General features: G+C 45.7%; 2 protein-coding genes across 2 annotated transcripts in view; both read right to left on the bottom strand.

Annotated features, from left to right (window-relative positions):
• The window catches only part of LOC132386460 (NACHT, LRR and PYD domains-containing protein 3-like), a 40,508-nt gene extending 24,206 nt beyond the window's left edge, over positions 1-16,302 (bottom strand). The window contains exons 1-3 of the mRNA XM_059958754.1: positions 16,277-16,302; positions 1,855-2,023; positions 356-450 (exon numbers count right to left, since the gene is read on the bottom strand). Of these exons, the coding sequence (XP_059814737.1) occupies positions 356-365 (10 nt within the window). The 5' untranslated portion in view covers positions 366-450; positions 1,855-2,023; positions 16,277-16,302. The remainder of the gene's footprint in view (positions 1-355; positions 451-1,854; positions 2,024-16,276) is intronic.
• LOC132386463 (NACHT, LRR and PYD domains-containing protein 12-like) overlaps positions 1-18,082 on the bottom strand; it is a 235,372-nt gene extending 217,290 nt beyond the window's left edge. Inside the window, exon 1 of the mRNA XM_059958757.1 lies at positions 18,039-18,082. The gene's annotated coding sequence lies outside the window, so the exon portion shown is untranslated. The remainder of the gene's footprint in view (positions 1-18,038) is intronic.
• Between the last annotated feature and the right edge of the window lie 488 nt (positions 18,083-18,570).

The raw sequence follows: 18,570 nt of genomic DNA, 5'->3' as shown, positions 1-18,570 counted from the left end.
CACATCAGTACCTCTCTAGAGGCAAAACAGACCCTGACTCTTGACTTTTACATAACCTACAAACCTGCTGTTGCATTCCTGTTTCACTCACCACCACCTAATTCGGAACCTACTGGTTCTTTCACACAAGAGAAGCTTCGCATGGCGAGCGGAGTGATTTCAACATTACCGGTGACAGGTCCCTGCGCTGTAACTGTTACGTTGTTCATTTACTCAAGGCCGCAATACCAGTAGGATCAATGGCCCTTTTGGATGAAACTTTAACATCTGTTAAACATCTGTGCAAGTTTCCTCATCTAAAATCTTGTGCAGTAACAGGACAGAAGTTTAATTATGAAGTTCCCAGTGAACATACCTGTAGCCATTCTGATTCTGACTGAAGATTGCTAATTGTCGTCGACTTGTTTACACTTTGCTTCCAGCGCGGGGAAGCTCCACCTGCTGGTGATGCTGTGAATTACATAACAAGCAAACAGTGAGTCAGAGTACGATTGAAAATATGACAACAGGTCCATCCCCTGTATGATAGCAGCAGTTGGATTAGGGGCCAACCCTTCCCCGTTTCTATCAACTTTTGTATGTCTGTTCAGTGATATCTGACGCTTCCTACTGATAGAGTCACAGACAACAGAGCACCGATACAAATCCTTCTGCCCAAAGAGTCAATGCCAACCACAGTGCCCACCAAGATGGTCCCAATTTCCTATGATGGATCCAGTTCTCTCCTGGATTCCTCACTCCATCTACACATCCCAACTGCTTCTGTAATTAGACAATTGTGCCTGCCTCATACACGGGCAGTTCCCTTCACATAATCACCAAACTCTTGCGTGAAACCGTTGTTGGTTTTGCAATCTATTTACCACCCCTGCCAACTTCGATCACCTATAAGTTATGAGAATCTTCACTGTCAGCACAGTCTACTAATTTTATGTCATCCGTGAACTTACTGGTCAAGACTTCTGCACTCGCATTCAAATCATTGCTACAAAATAACGAATTTTAAAAGTTAATAGCCTGTAGCCCTGGCGGCACACCACTAGTTACCCACCTTGATCATGAGGAGAAAACATCAATCACTATACTTTGCTTGCTACTTTTAAGCTAAAGTTAAATCCATCTAACTTGCTCTTTCTGTGGACCGCATTAGGGGCCTAATCTTTCAGACCAAGCTGCCATGTGGGATCTTATCAAGGATTTTGCTGAAGTCTAATACAGAACATCCATGGGAAAATATCTTCGAATTTTCACCTCTGCTTAATGTCTGGTTCACAGGTTCTGACAATGTAATTAGTAGAAAGTACTTGATGACGTCAGGGTGCGCAAAGATAAAGCATTGGTTGTCATTTGCTTGTGAGGACTGAATGAACTGTGGTGTTTGTACATTGTGTTACAAAAAGGTTTGCTATCAGCTGAGGCTTCTATGTCGATATACTCGAGTGGAAGTAAATCATTGCAGCTTGCAACAACCAGAGCCCTCAATGACATGTTACTGTAGCTCATGGTAATTCCATATTTCTGCAATCACTACAGCACGAAGCATTTATGGTATAAATTGTTATCACATTTTGAGATGATTATGCGGTAACGCAGACAAGCAAGGAAGCATCGGAACTGAGCACAAGTTACGTCGGAAGATGCAAGATTTGAAATGAGCAAACACTGAGGGAATGTGAGTGGCTTTAAAGAGCTGGGCTGCTGAAAGCACATCACTAGACCTGGAGCGATTGCAACTGGGTCTGGCAGTGGCATAACTGGTACTTCTGGGCACATTCAGTCTCCCTCCAACTATTTTTTACCTTCCATTGTACCGGTATATAATATCTAAAGGACCAGCGTTTCAATGAGACTCACCGACCTCTCTCCTGACTGAATCAGTGGCAAATCTGAGTCAGAAGGGTTCTCTCCAGTTGCTAGTCTCAATCCTCAGACTCGTTCACTTGTTAATGTTCGCTTGTCTTCAGTCATGGTTTGCTTCCAGATGTGGGCGTTTCTAATAATAAATCTCTCACCGTAGGTCTAACTTTAATTGGAGAGATAATAAAGCATGTTAACAGTATAAAGGAGAATAAAACATTTGTGCTCAATATCCTGAAAGCAAAACTCACTGGAATTTAAACATTGAAGACAAATTTAGCAACCTCAGTGAATAAATCTGTAATTGTCCCTCACACATCACAGAACCTGATATGAAGGAGTCATCGTTCAGTCATGGTAACATAAGATATCAGAGCAGAATCACGTTATTCGATCCTTATGATTACCACCAACCCACCCCCACAACGCTCTATTTATTCCTCATGTAACACCGAAGTTACTTAGCAATCAAGAATATGTCAAACTCTGGCATAAATGTTTTCAGTAATTGCCTCCATCACAAATATGGCAGCATATTCACGCATCAACAAAGCTTTGGCTGAGAAAAAGAATCCTCCATCGCAGTTTTAGAGGAAAACATTTATGATCAGCTTGCGCTCTGAGCAGATGGAGACTTCCTCTCCATGTTCACAGTGCCCAGGTTTTTTCAGCATTCGATAGGTTTAAATAAATACACCCCGACACCCAGCCCCACCACCATCACTGAACTCCATTCACTACAGGCCCAGAGTCATCAAATGGGCCTCATAAATAAGGACTAACACGTAGGCCTTCAAAAGCTCCGGATATATAAAAACTACCATTTTTGTGAGCCTTATAAGCAACAACTGTACTGTCCCGTTTAAGATGATGCTGGTGAGACACAACCACGCCTTGCCGCTGGTAAACAGAACTACAAATTATTGTATTATTTACACACATTTCTCGGAGATACTGCAATCAATAGCCCGTAACTTCCCTTTCGGAGATGAACTTTTGAATAGCTTTTACAACCTGACATTTTTGCGGGGAGAACTGAAGTCTCTAAGGTTTAGAAGGGTTACATCGTGACCTGTACGGGCTGAATCGAGGCGGCGCGCCGAGGTTCGAGAGCAGAGAATAAACCAATGCTTGGCTATAGCAGCAGTGGACTTGAAGGCGAATTCGGGAGAACCGGGTCAAGGCGATGGTCAAAGGATTCGAGCCTGAATTGAGGAAGGGCGCGAGGTTTGGGTCAAATTTGAAAGTTGGATACGTTCGGAATCGAGGCAGCTGGGTCCGGGCCAGAGCAATTCGAAGTGGCAGGGTCTGGTTCCAAGAGCAAGGAATGACGCCATGTTTGCTCGATTTGAGTGCCGGGCCAGATTCAAGATGGTCAGGGTGTCGGTGCCGGAGCAGAGGGACTCCGTGAGGTTTACTCGTCTCTGCGCTGAACTGAGGCTGTAGCCTGCAACTAATAGTTTCCTCAGGCGGTTGCTCGGATGATCTGGTTCGTGGCACATTTTTGTGATCTGAATGTCAGTTGTTTATTGTTTTGGATGCACATTGTTTTCCCTGCACAGAACAGTGACAGTCTCTCTCTCCACTTACCCCAACTGTGCCGAGATACCCCGCACCCCCCCCCCCCCACAGATGACAACCAGTCAAAGTTGACAAATTGATAGCAAGATAAGGACGCCCTTCTCCTTCAGATTATTGCTCACTTACTGGAAACAAATTACCACATCACAGCAGCAATCATATGAAATTATTATCATTTCCTGCTGGTGAATTTGCCTGGCATCCTATTTACTTTACACATAGTTGTATCGCTCCTCGTCAGAGAACGATGCAAAAGCACCAAAGATTAAATTCACTGGGTCTCTTATTTGTTAGAGTGTTGAATTAGTAACAGGTCATTTGTCCCATCAGTCCTGTTCCGACATTCTCTATGATCACAGCGACACAACACGTCGCTCCCTTGTTTGTAGAGAATCTGTGTTCTGCGGAATTAAACAGATAAAAAAAAACTCTGTTTCTCTTTCCCTTTAAGGACGAGAATGCCAAACACACAGAATTTCCACCTCCTGGCAATAGCCTCATGTATCTTCTCCAGTTTCAGCTATCCCTACAGCAGCAAAACTGTTCTCCACATTCCTGCCTGGACTCCGCTTGATACTCAATGTATCCAGCAAGGGCTCAATTCATTTGAAATATATGCATTTGTAAAATCTCCTCACCATCGAAATAACAGTGACTAAAATCAACTCCCGTGATTTTCTAATACCAGCGAATGCTGTCAGATGCCCCCATTCATCCAATACCCGAGGGTAAAGTCATTTTACCTCTAATTCTACTAAATCAAACAAGCTGAGGTTGATAAATCTGGTGGTGCAGTAGCCCGGTGGTCAGCATTGAAGTGGACGGTAAAACAGTGGTCAGCATTGAAGCGGACGGTAGTGTAGTGGTCAGCATTGAAGCGGACGGTAAAACAGTGGTCAACATTGAAGCGGACGGTAGTGTAGTGCTCAGTATTGAACCGGACGGTAGCGCAGTGGTCAACATTGAAGCGGACGGTACCGTATTGGTCAGCAGTGAAGTGAATGGTAGTGTAGTGGTCAGCATTGAAGCGGACGGTAGTGTAGTGGTCAGCATTGAAGCGGACGGTAAAACAGTGGTCAACATTGAAGCGGACAGTAGTGTCGTGCTCAGTATTGAACCGGACGGTAGCGCAGTGGTCAACATTGAACCGGACGGTACCGTATTGGTCAGCAGTGAAGTGAATGGTAGTGTAGTGGTCAGCATTGAAGCGGACGGTAGTGTAGTGGTCAGCATTGAAGCGGACGGTAAAACAGTGGTCAACATTGAAGCGGACGGTAGTGTAGTGCTCAGTATTGAACCGGACGGTAGCGCAGTGGTCAACATTGAAGCGGACGGTACCGTATTGGTCAGCAGTGAAGTGAATGGTAGTGTAGTGGTCAGCATTGAAGCGGACGGTACCGTATTGGTCAGCAGTGAAGTGAATGGTAGTGTAGTGGTCAGTATTGAAGCGGACGGTAGCACAGTGGTGGGCATTGAGCGGACGGTAGTGTAGTGGTCAGCATTGAAGCGGACGGTAGTGTAGTGGTCAGTATTGAAGCGGACTGTAGTGCAGTGGTCAGCATTGAAGCGGACGGTAGTGTAGTGGTCAGCATTGAAGCGGACGGTAGTGTAGTGGTCAGTATTGAAGCGGACTGTAGTGCAGTGGTCAGCATTGAAGCGCACGGTAGTGTAGTGGTCAGCATTGAAGCGGACGGTAGTGTAGTGGTCAGTATTGAAGCGGACTGTAGTGCAGTGGTCAGCATTGAAGCGGACGGTAGTGTAGTGGTCAGTATTGAAACGGACCGTAGTGCAGTGATCAGCATTGAAGCGGACGGTTGCGCACTGGTCAGCATTGAAGCGGACGGTAGTGCAGTGGTCAGCAATGAAGTGGACGGTAGCGCAGTGATCAGCATTGAAGCTGACGGTAGGGTAGTAGTCAGCATTGAAGCGGACGGTAGCACAGTGGTCAGCATTGAAGCAGACGGTAGGGTAGTGGTCAGCACTGAAGCGGACGGTAGCGCAGTGGAGAGCATTGAATCGGACGGGGAACAGCTGCAGAAGCCCCCGGACATGCACTCAGTGGGCACATTACTAGGTACGGGAGGTATATAGTAAAGTGCCCACTGAGGGTAGAATTTGTTATTTTTATATAGGCCTCTGAGAATTACCACAATATTTGTTAATATAAATATCACTGACAGATCTACCCTGTCTGTCCTAAAAAATACACGTACAGAATAATAAAACACACAGATCCGTAAAGCCGCGCGATTTCAATGATAACATTGATATGGTAGAAATATTAGAAATGCTGCCGTTACAAGTGGGTCTATTAAAACACCGTAACACTGCCGAATACAGTCAATGTTCCTACCTGATGCAGAACTCCTGGGTTTGGTTTCAGGGAATCCAAGCTTCTGCATTTTATGCCCCTAACAACAAGTGAACACACCCTGAACAATGTTCAGTTGATAACACGCTCATAAACCTGAACTTTTCCGTATTCAGCATGTAACGCCACACATTGTTCCACAAAGCTTGCGTTAACCCAGACAAACTCACCTTGCTTCAAAGAGATTTTCTAACTTGTGTTCCAAACCAGAATTAATAATTCAGTGCACAAAATTTTACCACCTCCAGAGAGGAATCATAACCCGCATCCTGGTTCCGTTCGGTTGGTGCCGTCGCTTGGATTTATTATTCACCTCGGGACCAGTTTTTTTTTCAGTTTATAAACTCCAGCGACAGCTCAGGGCAAAGATCGCTGTAGGTTTATTGCAGAGACAGCAGAAGGAAGGGCGCTCTCAACTCTGATGGAATATTATACATTTGGAATAATGTTCTTTTTTGACCAGCGGACATTCCGTTTCTCCAGATTTAGCTGTGCCCCCTTAGCCTGCATCTGCACTGATTTTAAGTTGGTACATTTAAAAGCCATCTTTAAGAGTTGCCCGCAGTTGTAAACTTTGGGCAATGGGTTATTGGGGAGCGGCTGTACCAAGATTACCATCTCCCAGAGATGACAACCTGTCAAAGCCGACAGCACGATATGAATGCTCTTCTCCTTCAGTTTATTGTTCACTTACTGGAAACAAATTGCAGGATCACAGCGCCATCATATGAAATTTAGACCATTTCCTGCGGGTGATTTTGCCTGACATCGCATTTAGTTTACAGATACATCAACTGTTTTCCATCAATGAGTAATGGAAACACTCGAAACATTAAATTCACGGGGTCTCTTATTTGTCGGAGGTTGTTGCTGGCATATTGAATTAGTAGCAGGATAATCGGCTATTTTTATTTGAAGAAATAACAGGCGGGTTAGAGAGATGTGAATACGTTGATGCTGGCTACTTGGATTTTCCAAAGGCCTGTGACAAGGAGCCACACTCGAGGCTGTTTCACAAACTAGGAGCCCATGGTATTACAGCAAAGATTCCAGCATGGAAAAGTCCATGCCTGATTGGCAGGAGGTCTTATGGTCTTATGGAAAGGCAGCTTCCCTGGAGGTGGAAGAAAGAGGACACACCAACAGGTGGAACCAGCTGTGGGAAAACATGGGTTGTCAGGTCTGAGAACGAGTTGAATGTACCATAACCTTCAGACGGAATCAGAAAACCATTCTGAGGGGATTTTAAATGTCAGAAGCAGGGGAGATGTGAGCACGTGTGTAGAGGACAGAGGTTGTGTCTCCATCAGACCCTCGGTGAGATGGTTCAAGTTGCAACGTGCAGGGATGAAAGCACAGTGTTTTGGGCCGGATTTAATCACTGATTCTGACACAGGGAGAGGGTTAGTTTTGCTGTAAGGAAGCAACATTAATGGAAGAAGACACAGGAACTTCATCGGTTGCCAGTTGTTTAGCTGACGTGTCCAATCTGTATGATCCCTTGACAGAAACAGATATTCACAGTGGCGACAAGGGGTACAGTCTGGTTTATTTCAGTTTGGAGAGGGGTGTGGAGTTTTGAAATCAATGCCTTGCGGTGCCACCATCGTTAATTTAGCATGTCCGGATTGGTGGATCACACAGCACGGAAACAGGCCTTTGGTCGGCCATACCTGTTCTGACCATCCACTCACTGTCTACACTGGTCCCATTTATCAGCACTTGGTTCACAGCCGACTGTATCTCGGCAGTTTCAATGCTCATCAGGATTATTCCCTGAATCACGCCTTGAATGACGGATCAACATGAGGCACTCGGCAGTTCTCTCGGAGTCTGCTGGTGGCGAGGCAGGACAGAACGATATTGATCAAGGCCCCAGCAATTTCATCACTGGCCTTTCTCTGTAACTTGGGGTATATCCCATCAGGGCCTGCAAACTTAAACGCCCTGATGCACTTTAAGAGACCCAACACTGTCTCTTTCTTTATTTCAAAATGCCCGAGCATACCAGTACTCCCCGCACTGATCTCCGTATCCTCCATGTCCTTGTCCTTGGTAAATACTGATGCAAGTTAAAAATTAAGGACACACACACATTCTCGAGGGCTCTGTTTCATTCGACCTTCCTGAGCTTTACATACTTTTCTTTTTCCAGCTTGACTGAATTCATCACTTCTCTCCACATTTAAGGGTCTCTGACGCTGCCAATCTCGTCATTTCGTCGTACTGGAATATACCCGCCCTATACTCCGTGCAGATGGACTTTAAACACCCTCCACATGTCAGAGGTCGACCTGCCAGAAACAGTTGTTTCCCATCAACTCTCCACAGTTATTGGCTTATGAATTAGTAATTTACCCTGATCCAATTCATTACCCTCCCGCAAAGTCTACACTTTCCTTCTCTGGAGATCTCTTAAACTTAAGGAGTTCTTCCCTCACCATTTACCCACCAAATGGTCGGGTATCTAGCTAGCATAATTACCTAACGTCAGTACAACTCCTGCTTTTGTTGGACTATCTACATATTGATTTAAGAAGTTGTTCTAGATAGCAAAAGTAGTTGAAAGAATCTAGTGAATCGGGGAGCTTTTAATGATTAAAAGAAAGCAATGAAAAAAAAGGAATAAGCAGAAGAAAGGTGGAATATGAAAGCAAGCTAGCTACGAATATAAAATAAGATACCAGAATAAAGTATCATAATGAAGCACAGTAATGTATCATATTCAATCGTGATTAATATGCATTGAATCTAACATGTTCCGGTCTCCAATGTTCCCACTAATTGCTATTTTTCCACTGCGTGGATCAACCATTGCTCCGAGAAGGAAGTCTTCACACGGCCTGAAAAAAGTGCGACATCTTAGATGTGTGTGTTTTTGCAATGCGCATCTATGAATATATAGAATGGACTGACAAAAAATATACTTCTGTCCTTGTCTATTAATGGAAGGATATGATAAATTATAGTGCAACAAAGAAAAACTCTCAGATTCATGAACTTTTTTTCAGCTGCATTTTAATCCATCTGCACTGTAACAAGGGCTCCGTGACGCGAGCATTTTAATTACAGCGCAGCCGCACACCGGCGCAGCTCAGAAGGAATAGTAACAGTCTCTCTCCCCAGGTTACCCCAAACTGCCTTGTCAGCGATAACCTGTTGGAAAATCGCAAAGATCAGCACCAAATCTCACCCATATTCAAATTCGAGATAGGTGAGGGCCCGTGTAAATGGTAAATGCACTAAATGGCCGTTTTATTAGGTACACCTGTACAGCTGCTCATTAATGGGAATCTGTTAATCCCTTGGCCGCAACTTGAAGGATGTAACATGCAGATATGTTCAAGGGGTTCAGTTGTTGTTCAGGCGGAACATCCGAATCTGGAATCCATGTTGTCTAAGTGACCTTGACTGTGGAATGATCGCTGGTGCCAGACAGGGTAGCATGTGCATTACGGAAACTGATCATCTCCTTGGATTTTCACCCACAATTCGCTCGGTGTGCAGAGAATGGTGTGAAGACAAAATGAAAGAAAATCCAGTGAGCAGCAGTTCTGAGGGTGAAAACGCCTTGTTAATGGGAGACCTCAAGGAGATTGACCAGACTGATTAAATCAGACAGGAAGGTGACAGTAATTTAAATAGCCATACGCTCCAAAAGCTGGGGAGCAGAAGAGCGTCACTGAAAGCCAAACATTGGACTTGGATGAGGTACAGCCACGGTAAACTCCAAACATACACTCACAGGCCACATTATTAGGTGCAGGAAGTAGATAAGTGCAGACGTCCATAATTACAAAGACTGACTGAGATTTACGACAGGATTTTTTAGTTTAAGTATCACTGCCAGATATACACCTTCTTTGCTCACAAAATTCCACAGAATAAAATGAAAACACGCATCCGTAAATCTAGTGAATCTTCTGGACAGCATTGAACTGGTGGAAACTCTAAAAATACTATCGTGACAAGTGGGGTAATAAAAGACCATAACAACCCGATTTTACCATGTTAACATATCCCATGACTATCGTAACATTGTCCTACTGACACACATTTTCTGTCTCCCGTTGTAATTTTAGGACCCTGTCATTACTACTGAGTGGAGTTCTCTAGGGGCAAAGGCAAGGGGCCTTTGTACCCTTGCAGCTTCCTAGCTCTACCTACAAGGATTCAAAACCTTCCTAGCCATGTCACATTTTTCTAATGATTTGATTTCACTTTTTCACAAAGTGTCACGCCAAACCTTTCTGCCAACCTGCCTGTACTTTCGATATAGTGTATATCATTGGATGTTAAACTCCCAGCTGTAATATTCTTTCAGCCACGATTCAATGACATCCACAATGTCATGCATGTAACTTTGCTGCCTTCGACTGTTATTCCGTTTTCTGTTAGCATTCAACTGTAACCTCGACAGTCTTGTACTCTCCATTTCCTATTCTGTCTGCCTTTTATGTTGCAAGTCATCCCATTGACTGCAGTTTTTCCCTATCATCAGCCTCCACTTTCTATCACTATGACTGCAAACTGCCTCTGTTTGTGAACCAGCTATCCCATTCTCAGCATCATAACTCCAGTTCCCATCCCCCTGGAAAATTAGCCCTCCTGAATTGTTCTGGAAAACCTGCCCGCAAGGATATTGATTCCCCTGGGATTCTGGTGTAACTCATCGCTTTTCTACTAGTCATAACTTGCCCAGACGAGATCCCAATCGTCCATATTTATGAACCTCTGCCTCCTGCACCAGTTCCTCAGCCACTGCCAAATCTTTCTACTCTTGTCCTCGCTGGCACGTGGCACAGCAGGCAATTCAGAGATTACTACCCTGTAGGTCCTGTTTCTCAGCTTTCTACCGCGCGTCCTATATTATCTCCCAGGCACCCCTTCATTTTTTCTGCCCGTGTCGTTGGTGGCAATATACACCAAGACATCTGGTTGCTCACCCACCCCCTATAGAATGCCATGGAGCCAATCTGAGACATCCCTGACCCTGTCACCTGGGAGGCAACATACATCCAGAATCTCGTCTCTGTTCATCTGACTATGGAATCTTTTCTACCCACTTTAGACCCCTTCACTTCTGTTCTCTTCCGAGCTAGAGACCCAGAGGTTGCGCTTCCAACTGGTAGGTCGTCCCTCTCACTCGGTGTATACTCAAAGTGGTATACTTATTTCTGAGGGGCACGTCCACGGGGCTTGTCTGCACTGGCTGCTCATTTCACTTCATTCTGCCGACAGTCACCAACTTACTCTCCTCCTGCAACTTAACTCCTTGTATCTCCGAACTGAAACTTAAACCATACCGGTACCCGAGAAGAGTGTCGTTAAATTCCTCAATGGCTATCGCCCAGTGGCACTTACATCCACAGTTGAAGTGTTTTGAGTGTCTAGTATTGAAGCATATCAGCTCCTGTCTGAATAATGACCTGGACCCACTCCAACTTGTCTGCTGAAACAACAGATCTACAGCACATCTTCTACGGCTTCAGTGATCAATGCTAATCATGAATTATAACGCACTTGAGCCTGATCGCCTCACAGTACAACTCCACTGACGAGGTGAATTCAGTTTTTGTGTGCTACTCATGACCATTTCCATGATGCCCGTGTGTCGCCGATAAAATAGTTTCAGCTGCTCTCTTCAGCCTCAATATCCCGTCTGTTAGAGGGAAGTGCGATACTGTGCTATGTTCAAATGAATTTGCTCTTCGCGATTAGTGCACAGATTCCAGGATTTTATGTTCCCGAAGATTAACCCAACCTTGTCATCATGACAATGTTTAGTTCACGGTCTTGTCTGCGTCATCCAGTTGTGGGAAACAGCGGAATGAATAAGTAGATCCAGATCCCATTCTTGATAACATCCGAGAGGGGGTGAGTGGATTGTCTAATTCGGAAATAAACTCAGTGGTAATTTTTAAAAGTGCACCTGTACACCAGCTCGTTAATGCTGATCAACAAATTATGTGGCACCAGCTCAGTCACCTTAATTAAAACATGCAGAAATGGTCAAGAGGTCCATGTGTTGTTCAGAACAAACATCAGATTGGGGAAGAATGTGATCTCGGTGACTTTGACAGTGGAATGATTGTTGATTCCAGACGGTGTAGTGTGAATATCTCTGGGATTGTCACACACAACTGTCTCGATTTACAGAGAATGGTGTGAAACAGACAATCATCCGGTGAGTGTCAGTGCTGGACGGGAAAATGCTGTGTGTATGAGAGAGACCGAAGGAGAATGGCCAGACTGATTCTAGCTGCCGGGAAGGCGACAGCAAGTCTAATAAGCACAGGTTGCAACAGGGAAAGCGGCCAGTGAATGAGTGGACTAGTGAAGGAGTGGAGCTTTGAGGCTTTGACTCGAGAGGCTTTGATGAGAAAAGGCGGAGGACGAGCTTGTTCCAAGTTAGTCTTTACAATGACTCCTGAGTTGGTGATGTGCCTCTCCTGTGAGATGTGGCAGTCTTAGGGGAACTCCCCTCTCCCGCAGTCACATCTGCCAGAAGTGCATGCGGCTGGGCGATCTGGAAAACTGTGTGAGGAATCTGGAGCAGCAGCTGGACGACCTTCGACTCATAAGGGAGAATGAGACAGTCATAGATGAGAGCTACAGGGAGGTAGTCACACCTAGGCTGCTGGAAACAGATCGTTGGGTGACAGTCCGAGGGGGGAAAGCGAAGTTAAGTGGACAGTTAATGCAGTGCTCTCCTGTAAACATTCTCCTGAATAATAAGTTTACCGTCCTGGATACTGTTGGCGGGGACGACTGACGAGGTGTGAGCCATGGTGGCAGGGCCTCTGGCACTGAGTCTGATCCTGTGGTGCAGAAGGATGGGACAGAGAAGAGGGTTGCTTCCAGTGCTACGGGATAGTGGTGGTAAGAATTGGAGGAGATGGCAATTGAATGCGTGGCTGAGGAGTTGGTGCGGGGGGCAAGGTTTTAGATTTTTGGATCATTGGGATCTCTTCTGGGGAAGGTGGGACCTGTACAGATTGGATGGGATGCACCTGAACTCGCGGGGGAGCAATATCCTTGCTGGTAGGTTTGCTAGCATGGTTCGGGAGGGTTTAAAATAATTTGCAAGGGGGGTGGGACCCGGAGCGATAGAGTAGTGAAAGAAGTGCATGGAGTAAAGCCAGATCTAAAATATAGAGAGGCTTTGAGGAAAGAGCAGCAGAATAAAGGGTATAAAGGTAGTAAGGTAGAAGAGCTAAAGTGTGTGTACTTCAAAACAAGAAGCCTCAGGAACAAAGGTGATGAACTGAGAGCTTGAATACATACATGAAATTATGATGTAGTGCCCATACAGAGACCTGGCTGGCACCCAGGCAGGAATGGATTCTCAATATTCCTGGAATTCAGTGCTTTAAAAGGGATGGGGGGGGGGGTGGAGTTTTGGCATTACTGGTGAGGGATACTATTACAGGTATAGAAAGGGTGGGTAATGTAGCAGGATCCTCTTTTCAGTCAGTATGGGTGGAAGTCAGGAACAGGAAGGGAGCAGTTACTCTACTGAAGGTATTCTTTAGGCCCCCGGTAGCAGCAGAGACATCAAGGAGCAGATTGGGAGGTAGATTTTGGAGAGGTGCAAAACTAACAGGGTTGTTATCATGGGTGACTTTAACTTCCCTAATATTGATTGGCACTTGATTAGTTCCAAGGGTTTAGATGGGACAGAGTTTGTTAAATGTGTCCAAGGCGGATTCCTGTCACAGTCTGTTGACAGTCCGACTAGGGGGAATGCCATACTAGATCTGGTATTAGGTAACGAACCGGGTCAGGTCACAGATCTCTCAGTGGGTGAGCATCTTGGGGACAGTGATCATTGCTCCTTGGTCTTTAGAATTATCAGGGAAAAGGATAGACTCAGAGAGCATAGGAAAGTGTTTAATTCGGAAGGGCAAATTATGAGGCTATAAGGCTCGAACTTGCGGGTGTGAACTGGGATGATGTTTTTGCAGGGAAATGTACTATGGACATGTGGTCGATGTTTAAGAATCTTTTGCAGGATGTTAGGGATTATTTTTTCCCAGTGAGGAAAATAAAGATTTGTAGGGTGAAGGAACCATGGGTGAAAAGTTAGGTGGAAAATCTAGTCAGGTGGAAGAAAGCAGCATACATGAGGTTTAGGAAGCAAGGATCAGATGGGTCAATTGAGGAATATAAGGTAGCAGGAAAGTAGCTTAAGAAGGGGCTAAGAAGAGCACGAAAGGGGCACTAGAAGGCCTTGGCGAGTAGGGTAAGAAAAAACCCCAAGGCATTCTTCAATTATCTGAAGAACAAAAGGATTAGAGGAGTGAAGGTAGGACCGATTAGGGATAAATGTGGATAGACGTGCCTGGATGCTGTGGAAGTGAGCGAGGTCCTTAATGAATACTTCTCTTCGGTATTCACCAATGAGATGGAACTTGATGACGGTGAGAACAACATGAGTGAGGTTGATGTCCTGGAGCATGTTGATATTAGGAGAGAGGTGGTGTTGGAGTTGTTAAAATAAATTAGGAATGGATAAGACCCCAGTGCCTGAAGGAATATTCCCCAGGTTGCTCCATGAAGCGAGGGAAGAAATTGCTGAGCATCTGGCTAGGATCTTTATATCCTTGTTGTCCACGGGAATGGTACCGGAGGATTGGAGGGAGGCGAATGTTGTCCCCTTGTTCAAAAAAGTTAGTATGGATAGTTCGGGTAATTATAGACCAGTGAGCCTGACGTCTGTGGTGGGAAAGCTGTTGGAAATGATTCTTAGATATAGGATTACCAGAGAATCATGGTCTGATCAGGGACGTCAGCATGGCTTTGTGAAGGGCAGATCGTTTCTAACAAGCCTGTTAGATTTCTTTGAGGATGTGACCAGGCATATAGAAAATAGTAGTGCAGTGGATGTGAACTACATGGATTTTAGTAAGGCATTTGACAAGGTTCCACACAGTAGGCTTATTCCGAAAGTCAGAAGGCATGGGATCCAGGGAAGTTTGACCAGGTGGATTCAGAATTGGCTTGCCCGCAGAAGGCAGAAGGTCGTGGTGGAGGGATTACATTCAGATTGAAGGGTTGTGACTAGTGGTGTCCCACAAGGTTCTGATCTGGGACCTCTACTTTTCATGATTTTTTTTATTAACAACCTGGATATGGGGGTAGAAGGGTGGGTTGGATTGCAGATGGCACAGATGTTGGTGGTGTTGTAGATAGTGTAGAGGATTGTCGAAGATTGCAGAGAGACATAGATAGGATGCAGATGTGGGCTGAAAATTGGCAGATGGAGTTCAACCCGGAGAAGTGTGAGGTGATACAATTTGGAAGGGCAAACTCCAAGGCAGAGTACAAAGTAAGTGGCAGGACACTTGGCAGTGTAGAGGAGCAGAAGGATCTGGGGGTACATGTGATGTTACAGGTGAGAAGCAGGATTAAGGCGCCGAGATCACAGAATAGGTCGGTCACAGTAAATTCAGCATGTGAATTTTATTAAATCTCCCATCAGCATCCTCAAGCTGACAGAACACATTCAGTGAATTTAGTGTTCGAGGGATTTTCATCACACGGTAAAGAGTATCATCTGAGATAGTTGTAAAGTGTGTATGATACCAAGGAAACACATCAACGGAAGTAACGCAAATAGAGACCCACTGAGAGGGGGTGAGAGAGAGGGGTGGGAGAGAGAGAGAGAAGGTTGGGAGAGACGGGGGGAGAGAGGGGAGAGAGAGGGGAAGAGAGAGGGGCAGAGAGGGGACAGAGAAAGGGGGAGACGGGGAGAGGGGAGAGAGAGGAGAAAAGAGAGGGGAGGAGTGGGGGAGAGAGGGGAGAGAGAGAGGGGAGAGAGAAGGGGAGGGAGAGGGGAGAGAGAGGGGGTTTAGGGAGAGAGGGGTGAGAGATGAGAGAGAGGAGTGAGAGGTGAGAAAGGGGTGAGAGGTGAGAGAGGAGTGAGAGAGGGGAGAGAGAAGGGGAGAGGGGAGGCGAGAGGGGGGAGAGAGGGACAGGGGCTGAGGGGTGAGAAAATGTGTGGGAGAGAAAGTGTAGAGAGAGAGGGGGAAGAGAGGGGGAGAGAGAAGGGGAGAGAGATGGGAGAGAGGGGAGAGGGAGAGTGGGGGTAGGGAGGGGAATCCTCAGTTCGCCCAGTCAGAGATCGGTAAATCCCCGAGTGTGGACGGATCAGCTTCCTGCTGTTGCAAGCAGTAGCCCGGGGACAGTTCCGAGATGCGGGAAGCTCGCACCTCCCGACCCTTTGCTGATGATTCGGAGCTGGGTTGAAAGTTGCGGCGTTTCCGATAACACCTCCAACTACACCGGTTTCCCGTGGGACATGCACAGGAAGTTGATGCATTCAATTAGCAGAAGGGAATTATTAATTCTTTCAACAGCTATTCGCTACAGTTCAATTGTTGAACAACTTAATAAGTTCTCAGTCTCATTTCAGTGGACGACTGCCTTTGCAATGTTTATATTTCAGTAAAAAGAGCTTCTTACCATGTACAGCGGCTCCAGGTTCTGTTACCACCCTGTCCCAGTGAGGTTGTTTTACGGGTTCTGTAAGTAATGAACACACCCTGGTTAATGTTCAGTCAGCTCCTGGTGATAATCATTAACTACACCCACAGCCTTATCAGCGTTTCTCTCCACGTCCTGTTCCTTAGCACAGGGTACGTTCTGTCTCCAACAAACATCCCCTGGAGATGAAATGTGATCTCAGTGATTTTGAGAGTGGAATGTTTGTCTGTGCCAGAGGGAGCAGTTTGAATTTCGCAGGAACTGCTGAACTCCTGGGATTGTCCCGTTCAACAGTCTCAGTTTTGCGGAGAATGGCGCGGAAGAAGATCAGTGAGCGGCAGTTCTGAGAGCGAACACGCCTTGTTAATGAGAGAGATCGAATGGGAAAAGCGAAATTTGTTCAATCTGCCGGGAAGTCGACAGTAACTCAAATAACAACGCTGCAAATGCATTGAGCAGAGAGGCGTCATTGGACGTGTAACATGTCGAACATTGAAATGGACGGGCTACAGATGTAGAAAACCACAGACATGCAATCAGTGACCGCAGTATTAGGTACGGGACGTGCACAGTACAGTGCCCACTGATATGTGTTTTTGTCAGCCAGAAGTTGCTGATGGGAGATTTAATTACATTGGCATCCCGCATTCACTGTGACCAATGCAGATCTGACTGTGATCTCGGCTCATCAATCCTGCCTCTCACCTGTAACATCTCACTCATTTGTGTATCAAGGGCCACCACACTGCAGGATTACAATATTAACTGAAAGACTCTCATTCTGCTGAATATTGAGGCCGGTCATTCCCATGACACACTGGACTCAGAGAGAGAGAGAAATAACATCTCAACCGTCTTCAACTGACGGTATCCTCACACAACAGGTACTATTTTGTCCACGTCCCTGTCAGACTCCGTGGGATACTTTATGTCTCATCGAAGTTTCCATTCATTTTACCAAATTACCGCGGATACAATCAAGTATATTGTTATTGAAAATAACAGTTATGTATACAAGCAGTTCTGCCCTGTTTTATGTCACACCACAAGTCAAGATATAACATTTTCCTCATAGAAAATCTCGCAGGGGCAGATATCTGTCTGGTAAAACTTCTTTTCATTTCCCACCTGCCCACTCACATCTGACAGAAGGGAAACAATATTACAGACGGTGATCCACAACAGGTCTCACCAACCGACTATATAATGCAACCATCAACTCCTTACACCGACTTTCCCCACGACCACTCCCCGCCCCGGATGTAATCTCCAATGTGGGTGGTTAAATACTTTTCATCACCAACTGAAATGCCGTCTAGGATGGACAGATAGTGTCGATCCCGCCAGTGAAGGAATAAACAAAGCGAATCCTCGGTTCCATCAGTCGGGGATCGGTAAAGCCCCGAGTGTGGACGGATCGGCTTCCTGCTGTTGCAAGCAGTAGCCCGGGGACAGTTCCGAGATGCGGGAAGCTCGCACCTCCCGACCCTTTGCTGATGATTCGGAGCCGGGTTGAAAGTGCGGCGTTTCCGATAACACCGCCAACTACACCGGTTTCCCGCGGGACATGCACAGGAAGTCGATGCATTCAATTAGCTGAAGGGAATTATTAATTCATTTAAAAGCGATCCGCTACAGTTCTAATGTCGATCAACACAATACGTTATAAATCATATTCGTGTTCATAAAAGTGGCGAACTACCTTTGTGATGTTTATATGTCAGTATATAGAGCTTCTTACCTTGTACCGCGGCTCCAGGTTCTGTTACCACCCTGTCTCAGTGAGGCTGTGTTACGGGTTCTGTAAGTAATGGACACACCCTGGTTAATGTTCAGTCAGCTCCTGCTGATAATCATTAACTAAACTCACAGCTTTATCAGCGGGTCTGTCCCTATCCTGTACAGGGTACGTTCTGTCTCCAACAAACATCACCATGGAGATGAAATGTGATCTCAGTGATTTTGAGAGTGGAATGTTTGTCTGTGCCAGAGTGTGCAGTTTGAATTTCGCAGGAACTGCTGAACTCCTGGGATTGTCCCGTTCAACAGTCTCAGTTTTGCGGAGAATGGTGCTGGGAAAAAAATCAGGTAGCGGCAATACTGAGAGAGAAAAATCTTCTTGGTGATGAGAGAGATCAGTGGTTAAAGGCGGACTGATTCAATCGGCCAGGAAGACGACAGTAACTCAAATAATCACGTTACTACTGCACTGTGCAGAGAGGTATCACTGGACGCGAAACGTGTCGAATATTGAACTGGAGGGGCTACGGCAG

This window comes from Hypanus sabinus, unplaced genomic scaffold (assembly GCF_030144855.1).
Source record: "Hypanus sabinus isolate sHypSab1 unplaced genomic scaffold, sHypSab1.hap1 scaffold_117, whole genome shotgun sequence".
NCBI classification, from domain to species: Eukaryota; Metazoa; Chordata; class Chondrichthyes; order Myliobatiformes; family Dasyatidae; genus Hypanus; species Hypanus sabinus.
Note: the sequence above shows the minus strand (reverse complement) of the source record. Positions and strands in the feature narration are given on the sequence as shown.